Here is a 13,931-nt window from a genome sequence, read left to right on the forward strand (position 1 = left end):
AGAGAAAGAGAAACAGCTCGCTTACTTACCGATGATTTGGTGATTGCTGTTCCAAATGGGGACACAAAGCACAGACCGGATATGGAAATCAGAAAACTGATCAGCCTGTAAAAAGGAGGAGATTGTGAGGATTTTAATCAATCTGCCTCTGTTATTTCAAAAGTTTGCTGAGTGTTAAGAAAAAGCTTCAAATAGCATTTTTTTTCAGTTGGGGGGGGGGGGGGTTTCAAATGACTATGAGTTTAAACTTGTGTGTGTCATTTTAAACTAAAGAAACAGAGCTGTAAAAATTCTGGAGGACATGTAGTGTGACTTGGGGAGCAGGGGCAGCAAGGGGCTTCACACTCATGCTGCCGATTCAGATTTTGCCACTGTTACTTCAGGTTGACGATGTCAAACTTCTGCAGCTTTCAGCTGAAAAGCAGAGCAGACTGTTGTGCTACTATTTTCATCCGTGCAGCCTCAGCAGCCTTCTTGTTTAAAGGAGCTTTATCCAATACATGATGGAAAACTCCAGTCCTGCAGGGCCACTGTATCTGTTTTTCAGGTGTTCTGTTGATCACCTGCATCAGCTGTAGCCAGCCAATTAGAGGCTCGGAGGAAAGCATGACAGCTGCCCTCAAGGTCTGTCCAAATATGTCCTTTTTAAAAGAAAAGAAGCAAACTGAGAGAAATGACACAAATGGAACCCAGTGTTTCCTTTAAAATGACGTGAATATAGCCATTTCAAAGAAAAAGACGACCCCGTGCTCTCTTTGCATTCTCCTTTTAGCAAGGGGATTACCTTACTATCCTTTATGAAAGAGAAAACAACAACCCAAACCCACAATTCTTTGTGGTCACAAAATAAAGGCAAGGCAGTAACCAATCATTTACAACTGAAATAGAAAAATCTAAGGTACAAGTCTTGAAATTAAATTCATGCTGTGAATTCATGCTTTTCTAATCCACCAGTAATCTGAGTATTAATTTTGCCAGTTATTCTAGATTATTGTTGACATCCTAGTCTTACTCCAAACATCATTTGATCTTTTGTAAAGGTGCTCTCAGTGGTCTTTTGCTTAAGATTATGTCATTTTTTTCTAAAGTTAAAATCATAAAACTTGAGTCTTTTTTTAGGAAATGGTTTCTGCAGAGCAGCAGTAGTTCAATAGAAATTCACCTCTGAGTTGTCCTTTGCTCGCTCTCCCGCTAGTTTACAACCCCCCATAATCCCAATCTAACCTTACTGTGGCAACAAAAATGGTGAGCTGTATTGGAGCCATCAGGCTGTACAGCTGTGAACCAGATCTCTGCTCAGACGAGGGATATGAAGACGTACATGGATCTAGTCATCTACAAATGAAATCCAACTTCATTTATAGAGCACTTCTTAGACAAAAGATCCCACCAAAACAGGTTAAAAACACAATTTTCATTGGAGTGGGTCTTTAAAACAAAAATAAAACAAACTTAACTTTACCTAAGATTTCCATCTTTATTTGAACAAAACTGTGTATCGTGGTGGTTAAAAAATTACGTGTCTTGCGTGATGCTCCAGTAAGATCTAGTCCATCTTCAAATGTGTGTAGTTAATAAACTCACAACAAATTTTTCCACTGTTCCTTCGTTTAAGCAGTTGTAGGAGAATTCCACAAAAGCATGGATTTACTTTTTCTGTTTTTCTTTCTCGTCTCTCAAGACTTTTCTGCCTAAATCGTGACATTGGCCAAAAGAACCAAGAAAAAAAGTCACAGAGAGAGGAGATTGAAGGGACTTATTTGGGAATTCAAGAGTGGTTGATCCTAACCAGCATGTGCACATGAATACATCCTTTACTCATTGCAGGCAGAGAGAAGTGTGGTCATGTGACTTTGTACCTCAGCATCGAAGCGTGGATCCTGATAGGCGTCACTGATGTTTACAGGTAGTCCTGTTGATGCCACCAGCTCTGCAATCCTGTTGTTGATGAGCCAGTCGGAGTAAGACGATTTCTCCATGCTGTCTTTGAAGCTGCGGAGTCAAGGTGACACAAAAAACACCGGGAAGGATTGAGATGCTAAGCCCAATTTTTTTCCTTCAGTTCATAAGGTGTTTTATTTTGCTTACACACCTTGATGGATAAAAAGTTTTATAGTAACTATCATAATAAATGTTAGTTCTATATAAGTTTAATTGCTTTCATACCTGCTGTCATACCTGATACTTTTATAGATCATCTCGCATTCAATGAATGTCTTATTCCAGTGGCTCCCAAATTTAAAGAAATAGAATAGAGTAGAATAGAGAAGAATAGAATAGAACTTTATTCATCCCAAAAAGGGGAAGTTAAAAGCACTTCCTGCCACTAAACCAGGCCACTAAAACATCACTGGTCTCGATTTTTTACTCAAGAAGCTTCTGATTGCCAGACAAGCAAAGTTCTAGCTCTGTGTTGCTAAATTAGTCTTTTTGGAATAAATATGGATAGACACTGCTGTCAGGCAGTTTGGATCATTTGTATTTTGTGAAGTTCCTTCTCTTTTCACTGTTTTTTTTTTATCTCATCTCATCACCATACCCTTTGGATTTTTCAGGTTTATCTGAAATTTCACTCTTTTTATACTGAATTCATCTTTAGGAAATATAACAACATTTCAGATGTGCTCTTTCAGCTAAAATGTAGATGTAGTTCCAATGTAGTTGTTTAGCGAGCAAATTTGCTAGTTTTTATTACTAACATGAAATTATTAACACTGGCATCCCCTAATTTAGGACATTTGCTCTAATTGCCACCTTAGTTATTGCTACTGCCTAGAAGTGACGGTATCAGTTATGACATGTGTGTGTGTGTGTGTGTGTGTGTGTTGGGCGGGGGGTTTATCCATAAACATCCCACACAACATTAAGCCTCTTTTTTCACTCAGCCATGCCCAACAGAAGCAGCAAACCCCAATTAAAGTAGAACTCCCACAATTTGTCTTCTATTCAGAATCAACAAGGAACTCCCAGCGCTCCATCAAAGTCAATTCTCTTTTCATTTTGGTTTTTTATGGGCAAATTAAAGATGAGGCCTGTTTTTGGTTCATTTACAGGAGGAAATTGGAAATTCTTTCCATGATGTGCAAAGACAGATTAAATACAAACCTGCTCTCAGCATCTGCGCTACACTTTGGAGACAGCAATTCGAACGACTTGGTGAATCTGACCACCTGTAACGTGATAGGGAGGATGTCACCAAAGCTCTATGAAGCTGTACAGTTTTCAGTCATCCAGTAAAGGAGACGGAGAGCATATTCAAGTGCTCAAACCGACATAAGCATGCGTGCATGCAGCAGGTCAATCGAGAAGATCAGCACCGGTGACTCGATGTCCTCCAACAGCTGAACAGAACAGCGCTCACACTTGAGGAGCGTCTGTGCACGGTGCATGATCTTCCTGACGATCTTCTCCAGGTCTGTCTGCTCTTCAAACAGGTCATTGACCACCTCCAGGAGTGCCTGAAGATCACAGAAAACATACAACTGGCATGATTCCCAACACTCTAAAGCATATGCTTCACATGGGCACTCCAAATGGGAAATCTGTCAGCTCGTATGAGTAAGGAACCTTTAAATAAAGATGTTTTGCTTCGCTCAGCTGTTGGAACCTGATTATTATTATCATTTCTAAGCCATAAACCAACCGCAAGATAAAACTTGATTGCTTTCTCCAGTAAAAGTAAATTAGGCCCTTCATCTAAGTCGGTACTGATCCAATTTAATGGTTGGGTCATAAAAATCGTGTGGCGTAAAGGCAGGTTTCCTCCATTCTCCTCCGTTCACTAAACTATGATCCCATTGTGTTCTTTTTCATTTCAGATCAACATGTGACTTGATTTAGTAAATCTCATATTCACAGAAGAATTTAGATCATTTTATATAAAAGACAAAAACAAAAAAATGACCCCATCCCCCTCTATAGCTCCCCTCAGTTAGACCCTTTTGCAGGCGCAGCAAGTGGGCTGCAGCTGATCAATAATCAGCCCCAACGTCAGCATCAGAGAGCACGAAGTACAGCTGATCCAGGGGGACACAAGAACGTTTGTCCCTGGAGGTGCATTTGGCCCCTACCCGGCTCCTGTCGTACTCCTTCCTGGAGGCAGCAAACAGTTGAGCGTTGGAAATAGCGATACCACAAAAGGGCAGGTACATCTGCAGGACCTGTGGAGAATTGAGCACTTATAAATACACTACAGCACAGGCATTACATATTTAATAAAAAATATCCACATTTTTATCTTAATGAAACACTTTGAGGATTCTTTTTTTTGCCTAGAAACATCACTTACTGGATGGATATTTTAGGTGAAATCCTTGTTCATCTACATGGAATTGCTGCATTTGATCAGCCTGCCGCAGTTTTGGTTTCATTGCAATTTTAGCATGTCGGTGGGTTTATTTATGTAAGGTTGCAAGGATTTCTCAGTTGGTTTGAATGACTTACTACTTAAATCATTCCTATTCTAACTCCTGCCGTCTTGAACACCTGGTAAACTGGGTAACCATTACAACAGGAAAGTTGTTTACACGTGGGAGTAGCTAACTAAGCTTTCTAAACTCATAAAATTCAAAACAAAATTAAAGAGCTGAGATCCTTATTTCCCTCAAGTTTTGGAGCATTTTTTGTCAATGATTCTGATGAATAAGAAACATAAATTAAAGCTACAGTTACACTTAATTTATGCAGTGACTGACAGATATTTTGGACAACAGATTACTGTGCTAATAGGGAGAAACCTCTTTGTAAATTTCCATAGGTAGTCGTAACACCGAATATTTTTTAAACTAAATGAGATCTGTGATTAGAAGCCATTGTTTCTCAGATGGATTGGAATGTATTTGTCTAATATTTTGTGGGTTTTTTGAGTATATAATGTATTAGGGAAATACTTAATAAAAAGTTGTTGTGAAGAATAGTCAGAAACTGCAAAGGAATTTTTATTTCTAATTTTGTTTTTACATTTTAATGGGGAAAAGTATGGATGTGTATTCTTCCAACAGGAAACATTTTAAAAAGGATTTTCCCTGTTATTGCCTTTTGTTTAACGGGTAGATGTAAATGTATATTATTTCTTCAATGACCAGAAATACCAAGAGCTAATATTCTCAGCAAGGGTTTTCAAATGTTTTTTTCACTTCTAAATTCAGAAAAACAGAGGGCAACAACATTAAAGGAGCAGTTTTCTGGGTTGTGAGTCAGAGGGGTTTGATCTGGGACAAGACACACATTACAGTCACTGTCTTTTTTTTCCGTTTTTTTCAAGTCTTTTGGAGCCCTCCATACATTCTTGGGAGAGGTTTCTGGTCTTTTTTTTAAACACATTTCAAATATTTTCAACATTTTTAAGTAGATTTTTACGAGTGTGTGAGGATTGTGATAATCGGTATTACAGCACAACTTCACTGTTTTTTAAACTAGACAAGAAGGAAGAAAATGATGGTCTTTTTATACAGCATGCTAATACATAAACATTAATTCAACAGACATTTTTCCAGTTGATCGAATGTGCTTGCCCCTAAGCTAAAATCAAAAGTTGCTTATTGCACCCATATTTTCTCTTCATAAATAATGTAATCACTTGACATGGCCTAATGACTATGGATATTCTGAATTCGGATATATTGGGAGTGTCACAACACCTATTGATGTCTTTTGATTACATAACATGCAAAGAAATGGACTCATGCAGGGGGAAAAAAGAAAAAACTACTAATGTGATATCAACCAAAAATTAAGCCTTTTCTAAAAACCTCTTTACATCATCATCATGAAATGAGTAAGGTTTGCAATGCTTCTTCTTGCCTCCTTTTTTCCTCTTTTTTTGTGTCCCGCTGATATCCTAACTTCACAATCAACACACTGACCCCAAATACGACCGAAAAAGGTAAGAAAGTTTGAAAAATTTACTCAGTTTTGCTGAACAATAGGAGGTTGTTTTGATGCCCTTTAAGCATTAAGTGAAGACAAAAGCACAAAAGTTCTGTTAAAAAGATGAGAAGATTGCAAAACAAGAAACTATTTTCTGAAAACCAAAGTCAAAAATTGTGCAGCATGACAAAAAAAATAATAACTCAGACTAAGTTGGACGTCTTAAGCATCTAAATAAACATTTAAGTTTTGCTAAGTAACGATAAAACAAAAGTTTGAGCCTGTGTGCATGATAAAAAGTTGCATTTTTTACAGCATTCTTTTTACCCATAAAAGTTATTTTATGTTAAAAAGGTTAACCCATATTTTTGAATCAGGATTTTTTTTTAAATACGTTTTTAACATGTTCTTGTGGGATCTTTCTGATGATGGAGGACATATATTAAAAAAATCTAAGCTCATAATTGCATTTCTACCTATTTCTTTATTCAAATGGTTGTGAATAAGGAGCAGAAACAAAACCTTTTTGATAAAGAGCGTATTTGTGACGTAGAAGCTACAATTGGTGTTCCACAAGCTCCCTGCTTCACTCTATTTTGATGGATCCACTTATAGAGGACTAGATCAATATACGTCTTTGTATTTCGTGTCTGAGCTGGCATCTGATTCAAAACTGTACAGTTTAATAGCTCCAATATTGCTTGACATTTTTATGTTAAAATGTCGGTGTATAAGCTAGAGGAAGAGCATATAAACAGATGGGTGACAGTGAAGGGGGTGGGGTTGCTCCACTCCAACAAGTCTCGTCCACAACTCAGAGGTGAATTTTTAATGAACTACTGCCGATCTGGCAAAACTATGTCCAACAAAATGTTTTATTTAGACTAAAAACGGCATAGTCATGACTAAAACACACTGGGAACGCTTTATAATAGACCAAAAGATCATCAGAGTGGGACTTTTATTTGTTTATAACAAACTGAAACATTCTACATTTTAGAAGTAAAGGTAAATCCTCTGAAATGGATCAGTGTTGTTTTAGCATGGTCATTAAAAAACAGGATTATCGTGTTGTAGTATGTCATTCTAGTACATTGATTGTCACGCACATTTGTGCTCGGTATACATTAAAGCCCAAATTAATCCATTAATCACATAATAAACCATAAAGTAATATTACTCATTGTCATCCAGATGAGTAAATCAACTTTTTAGACTGCTGTCAGTCACTCTCCACCAAGTGTCCCCACACAGGTTTTTAGAAACTGAAAAGCCTGAGTAATAAGTGCATACATAATGCTATTTTAGCTGTCCTATGGAATTCTCTAATAATGATCCTCCAGAAAGGCAGCAACCATCAATAACCCCAGGACTAGCACATTCATTAGTGAACAGGACTTTAGGGATCTGGCTATGGATCTGCCTGTGGAACTAACAGGCAAACTCAAGAAGAGCACTTCTCTCTCTAATTACATTCAGCCAGGCAGGCCATTACGCAAGGTTACATTATAAACAAGATTAAGTTTTGCCTGGAGACCCCCAAACTGACCAGCAAAGACTTGTTTAGTAAAAAAAAAACAGCAACTATCCGAGGCCTCAGGAACAGTTAGTTCCTCTAACCTCAGTGACCTTTCTTCCAAAACCTGATGTTCCTTATGAAGCAGGTGAAAGGAAAACAAGTAAACATCCGTTTCTTTCCTCTGCTGTGTGTGTTTACTGACAGGAGACCCACATAGATCTAGCATTCGTGGCAGGTGAGGCTGCTTCTGTTTTACTCACATTTGCTGTCAGGAATAATAATGTGTTTCAAGTAATTTACTCCCAAGAATGTCGGCGACACTCCATTAGAAAAAATATACTTTCGCAAGCGTGGCAAAGTGGTTTACACGCCTTGATTTCCTGCATTAGAAACATACTGCAACCAATTAGCAATAATGGCCGAGATTTACATAATGTATGGTTTAATGGTTAACATTAAAAGGCTTTGCAGCTGTATTGTTCTGCAGAGAAGATTAAAAATATATATATAAAAAGTTTTCTGTGGATTTGCCATTGAAATTAGTACAAACAACAGAAAATCTCTAATAGAACATAGGATTGTTGACATATGAATAATTGTTTATGTTATTTTGTTAGTAAAATATCTTTAACTCAAGCTCACTTCTGAAAACGAGCTCCTTTATTTTGGTAATTGATTTAAAAACATGACCTCTTTCCAGATATGTTTTTTTGGAATAACTAAGAAACCCTATATTTAGGAACTTCCTGTTTTATTAAAAACGTGGTTTGACAGAAGAATCTTGGGTCTCATATAGTGTCTCTACCTGCTTTTTTTGGTGCAGGTCCTCTTCAAAGTTTAAAGAATATCCCTGACATTAGGGATATCTTCTTGACATCTCTAACAAATATGCGAACAAATATTACAGGAATAAAATGTGAGTTCCATAATAATCGATGACAAAAAGTTAATATAGTTATCAATAACTTAAGTGAAAAAGACAAAGAAATTTACTTTAAAAATGTATTTCCAAACTATCATGCTAAGGAAGCATCCAATAAAAAGATTTAATGTAAATATATTTGCTACATGTGTTTTTTCTTTAAACAAGAGTTGGTATGAATTTGCTCTTCTTGAAAAAGCTTCCAGTGATTTTTTTTTTCTTTTTTGGAAGAGGGTTATTATTAGTTAGCAACCAAATTTAAAAATGAAATTACAAATCAGTTCATACTTTGTTCCTAAATGTTTCCTGAGATGAATACATTTCATGCATTAACTTTGTCCCACTACATCTTTTGACCCAGGGTCTTTATTATTATTTACATTTATTTTTACATCTTTTATTTATTTGTTTTTTTGGTCCAGAAACTGGAATTTCACATGAAAGGTCATCATTCATTCATCTTTTTATGTTTGTCCCCTTTCGGGGTCACAGAGCTGCCAGAACCTATCCCAGCCACTTATGGGCGAAGGCAGGGGACACCCTGAACAGGTCGCCAGTCTGTTGCAGGCGAGAATATGCAAACTGGATAGTTTGACCGATGTGTACTTTTCATGACTGCGACTTTAACTTTGGTTCTTAATACAATCTGCAGCACTAGTGGTGCAAATAATCTCATCATCCTCTCCCTCCCTCTCACTCATGGCGTGTAAAGAATTAAATAGTAGGACAAAATAACTCAGCAAAACAGCTTTGCCGAATTCAGCTAAACGACTAAACACATTTGGTCAAAAACCCACACTTAAACCCAAATCCGTCCAGACAGGCAAAGAGAATGGTATCCCACAATTCCTTGTGCTGCCAATCTAACAGCAGCACAACAGTTACACCTTACTTAATTGAATTAATTTGAATGAAAGTAAAATAACTATCTGATAACTACATGTTATTTTTAAGTTGACAGAACTCAAAAAATGATTTATCTTAACTGAAGCAAATAATTAAGTTAAATTAATGTAAAAAACGTTCATCTTTCCAGCATCCATACGTGGTTTAGGGACAGGGTTGTTTTAGCTGAATTAAAATAGTACAGCATACATAGTATGTAAACCAAAGTTAAACCAAAGTTAAAGTCGCTGTTAAACTAAAACAGGGTGCTTGAATCCATACTCTATGAGATTTTTGAATGGTACTGTGGAAATAAATTCACTTTTTCATATTCTATTTTTGTAAAGACTATGTGTATTGTGCAGTTTTTATTTAGTTTCTTTTACTTTTTAATTTTATATTTTCCAAATAATTCTCGACAAATTATCCTTATTTTTATTTATCTGTTTATACTGTAGTTATTTCTTTTGTTTATTTTGATTGATTGAAATAAAAAAAAATTGGGGGGGTTCATCAACAGAGATTGAAAATTAGAATAGACTGGTCGGAGAGAGAAAAAAGAACTCGCATTACAAATACGTGCAGAAGACTACCTCAGCATGTACAGCGGTTAAACCTTGAAACAGATGTTAACAACTGCAGAAGTGCACACTGACGGGGATACTCCATCTTTCATAAATAAAAAAAACACATTTTTAGCATGATCAGTGGTTTATTCAACTCATTACCTGCTTCAGTCATTTAAATCTTTAGAAAATGGGACTATTTGTGTGCAGATGTGTTTGTATGTTTCTTACTTGGGTCGCAGTATAATTGTAGGAAGAATGAATCCACTCACCGAAAGTGCAGATGAGCCTAATGAAGTGGTCACTATAGGGATGTTAACCTGTTGAGTCCTGTCTGTGCAAATATTCTTTTTTAATTTATATGCGTCTGATTATGACCAAAGTTAGCTCACTTTATTGGGTCCTCAGAGTGTCTAAAAAGGGTAAAATTGCCAATTGCTGATGAACATGGGGAAATCATGTGAAAGTAGTCTTTGCAGAGCCCGTGCAACCAGGGATTTTGCAGCACAGTGGTAAAAGGAGAATGCTGTTTGCAATCAGCTCACACAGAAGTTAAATTGTATCGGCAGATGGAGCGCACATTTGCAAACCTGAGTCTCAGTGAGGGATGATTCATGAAAATGTCTAACCAATTATAACCCCTGTCATCTGTATTAGTGAGCATGCAAAGTGAAAGAAAAGCTCAATAATAACAGCAGACGCAGGAACTGAGAGCAGGATTGTTTTTTTTTAATTAAGCCAGGAGCGGCGTTTGTTCACAAAGATGGAATTTAAATCTGGAATAAAATGAAAGAGATATTTGTGTTTTTATGAAGGGGAACTTAAGCCTCGAATGATATGTGCTGTTGTAGTAACATTTAAAGCTATGAAAGGTATGGGAGCTTTTCCTATGACACAGTATAAAAGCAGAGCTGCAGCTGCACTTAGAGCCTCCTCTGTTCTCTGATGCTAACATCGCATTTCATTACTAATTCATCGGAAGCTAAACCGGGCATTAGTGTGATGTTAATGCAAAGTGAAACATACTTGCAACATGAGGGAATGATGGAAAGGAACTCCTGCTTTAAACAATAGACAGAGTTTATTCAAGTTCATCTTTCAGTGAAGAGGAAACCCTGGCTTCTTACAAACCAACCATTACTTGCTACAGAAAAATGTAAAAGCATTTCTTTGTGTTTCTTTTTTTTTTTTTTTTTTTGCCTTTTATGGACTCGAGCAAGAAGAGCGCAAGTCAGTGTAGCGGCCTGTCATAACCTGTATGCTACTTCTATTCAGGCATGCTGATGGACTTAAGGCATGCTCCTCATGCCTCCAGACATTCAGTCATTCCAAGACTGAAAATCATCAGAGCGAGATGAACATACTCCTCCAATGTTCTACATTTCTGCTTCAAAATCTTTCACTTTGATCTGTGCTTTGGAAACTGATCTCTTCGCTGATTTGAGACGGAGTCAAAGACTTGGACAAATTGATCTAATTAGGTCCTTTATCAACTATTTAGGCAGCGGGGGAACCCAGAATGTACCGCAATTTTAACTGTAGAGTTTGTCAATCATTTATATTTGGCACAATTATAAATAATGAGTCTTGGTTAATTACACACAGTAACTGCTTCTTTCTCATCCACTTATATCAGATTCTAAAAAGCATGTTTAATCATCAAGCATGCTAAAAAAAAAAAAAGGGGGCATTAAGAAAACAAGCTGCAATTTAATGCCAAAAAAGACAACATATTTGTTCCAACATTTTTACATCTGATCATGTTCACTCACATTGAATGAATGAATGAATGAATGAATGAATAAATGAATGAATGAATGAATGAATGAATGAATGAATGAATGAATGAATGAATGAATGAATGAATGAATGAATGAATGAATGAATGAATGAACGAATGAATGAATGAAGCCTTATTTATAAAGCACGTTACAACACCTTCAGGATACCAAAGTGCCTCCCAATAAAAGGAAGACAGAAGAAAGTTTAAAATGGGGCAAATTAAAAACAGTATAAAATTACAAAAAGCAGTCAGCAATAAAATACATAAAACATAAAAGAAAAGAAAATGCCACCGACTGCTGAGCATTAAAAGCTATTCTAAAAAGGTAAGTAAGGTTTTAATGGACATTTAAAGTGTGTAAGGTCAGATATCATGCGCAGTTCTGCAAGATAGTTATTCCATAACTGAGGGCTGACAAGGAAACCACCCCAGTGTTTCTGTCGTGACCTGGGCACATGAAGCAGATATTGATTAGCAGACCTTAAGACTCTAGAATGGCTGTGGACAGTTAAAAGCTCAGTTAAGTAAACTGGGGCAAGACCATGAGGAGCTTTAGGAACAAACAGTTAGGCTGTGTCCGAATTCCCACCCTAACCCCTAACTACTAAAAAACTATATAGTGTGGGACAATGTAGAGCCCTGGATTTTAAAAGCAATTCGGACAACATGCTCACTACTTTCATTTTTTTTAAACAGCATACAGTCCCTGACAAAAGCTCATTTCGACAACATTGTCAATCTGTTTGTTAACTTTTAAACAGCTGTCAAAGAAAACCCCCAGATTTCTAACGGCAGTAGAGTCAGCTGTAGAGGTGTCACCAAAACCAATTCTGTCCATTTCTGACTCGTTCAAATAAGCTCTGCTTTATGTTGTCAATGCAATCCGTTAAAATGTTTTGTGAGCTCTTATTTCCCAAACCCAAACATGTTTTCCGGAGCGATGGAGATATATCTGCAGGTCATCGGCGTAACAATCAAAAAAGACATAATTCCAATGACAGGACCAAGAGGCAGCAGAAAAGAGCTGGACCAAGGATATAACCTTGTGGTACCCCACAGGTCAGAGGAGCCACAGATGAGGAGGCCTCACCAATCGTGACTGAAAAACTTCTCCCTGTTGAATAAGCATAAACTGTGCCACGAACGCCGGCGTGATGTTCTAGTCAAGACAGGAGGACAGTGTGGTCCACTGTATCAAAGGTTGCTGTCAAAACCAATAGCACCAAAGTGACAGGCTGTTTGGCATCAAAAGAACTTTAGCTGAGCGGACTCTGTGCTGTACCAAGATCTAAAACCTGACTAAAAGACCCACTCCAATCAAAATAGTGTTTTTAATATGTTCATGTGGCATTTTTCTGATGACGGAGGACATATATAAAGAAAATTAAGCTTAAAATTGTATTTCTGAGCATTTCTTTATTTAAATAATTGTGAATCAGGAGCAGACAAAAAAAGCTGCTTGGAAAACATCACATTTGTACCAAATTAAATGCATCTATACTGATGCATCTATTTGCAGACAAATAGATCCATGTACATCTTTGTTTTCTTCATCCGAGCTGGTACATGGCTCCAAACTTTAGGGCTGGATGGCTCCAATATTGCTCGCCATTTTTGTTGCTCCGCTAAATTGTTAGGTTGAGGTGTGAAGGGCTGTAAGCTAGTGGGAGAGAGTGTAAACAGATGGGTGACAGGAAATGGGGTTGGGCTTACTCCGCACCAACAGTCCTGCCCATAACTAAGAGGTAAATTTCTAATGAACTGCTGCCAACTTTGCAGCAACTGTGTCCTAGAAAACGACAGTTTTTTTTTGTTGTTTTTTGGCTAAAAATGGCATAATCAATTAATAGAAGACCACTGGGAGTGCTTTTAGTTTAGAAGATTATGAATTGATGTTCTTCTTTTTTTTTATGAATAAACTGACATTATAAACAACTAAATTGCCGGAAGGGAAAAATCTATATACTTTATGAAATTTACATTTCTAAGTTGTTATCCATGATTTTAACTAGAATTTTTAGCTTGATAAGGGACTGTATACTGTGCTAAACTGTTTATTCCAATATATTACTTTAAAAGCTGAATATTTCCAGAAAAAAATGGATCCATAAATGTGGGTCACAAAGCAAAACACTGACTAAAAAGAGATCTAAAAAAAATATTTCTCTTGGATTTTATTATGTTTATCTTTACTGCCGGAAATTCAGAAGTGTTACAACACTAACATTAATAAACTGTGACAGTTTGTGGCCCTGCCATGCCCATGCACGACTAAAACCACAAAGCAGTGTCTGAAAAAAAAGAAGGGAAAAAAAACAGAGTAACATCCTTGTAATGTCACACATGAATCATAAAGCATAAGCATTACTACAGGGTTCTTCTTTCCAC

General features: G+C 36.9%; 1 protein-coding gene across 1 annotated transcript in view; it reads right to left on the reverse strand.

The window, feature by feature from the left end:
* The window catches only part of pde11a (phosphodiesterase 11a), a 47,642-nt gene that overhangs the window by 30,768 nt on the left and 2,943 nt on the right, over positions 1-13,931 (reverse strand). The window contains exons 3-7 of the mRNA XM_004081931.5: positions 4,071-4,160; positions 3,318-3,458; positions 3,106-3,170; positions 1,860-1,992; positions 30-105 (exon numbers count right to left, since the gene is read on the reverse strand). Coding sequence (XP_004081979.1) covers positions 30-105; positions 1,860-1,992; positions 3,106-3,170; positions 3,318-3,458; positions 4,071-4,160 — 505 coding nt within the window. The remainder of the gene's footprint in view (positions 1-29; positions 106-1,859; positions 1,993-3,105; positions 3,171-3,317; positions 3,459-4,070; positions 4,161-13,931) is intronic.

This window comes from Oryzias latipes, chromosome 21 (assembly GCF_053564925.1).
Source record: "Oryzias latipes strain Hd-rR chromosome 21, Olatipes_Hd-rR_3.1".
In the NCBI taxonomy this organism is placed as follows: Eukaryota; Metazoa; Chordata; class Actinopteri; order Beloniformes; family Adrianichthyidae; genus Oryzias; species Oryzias latipes.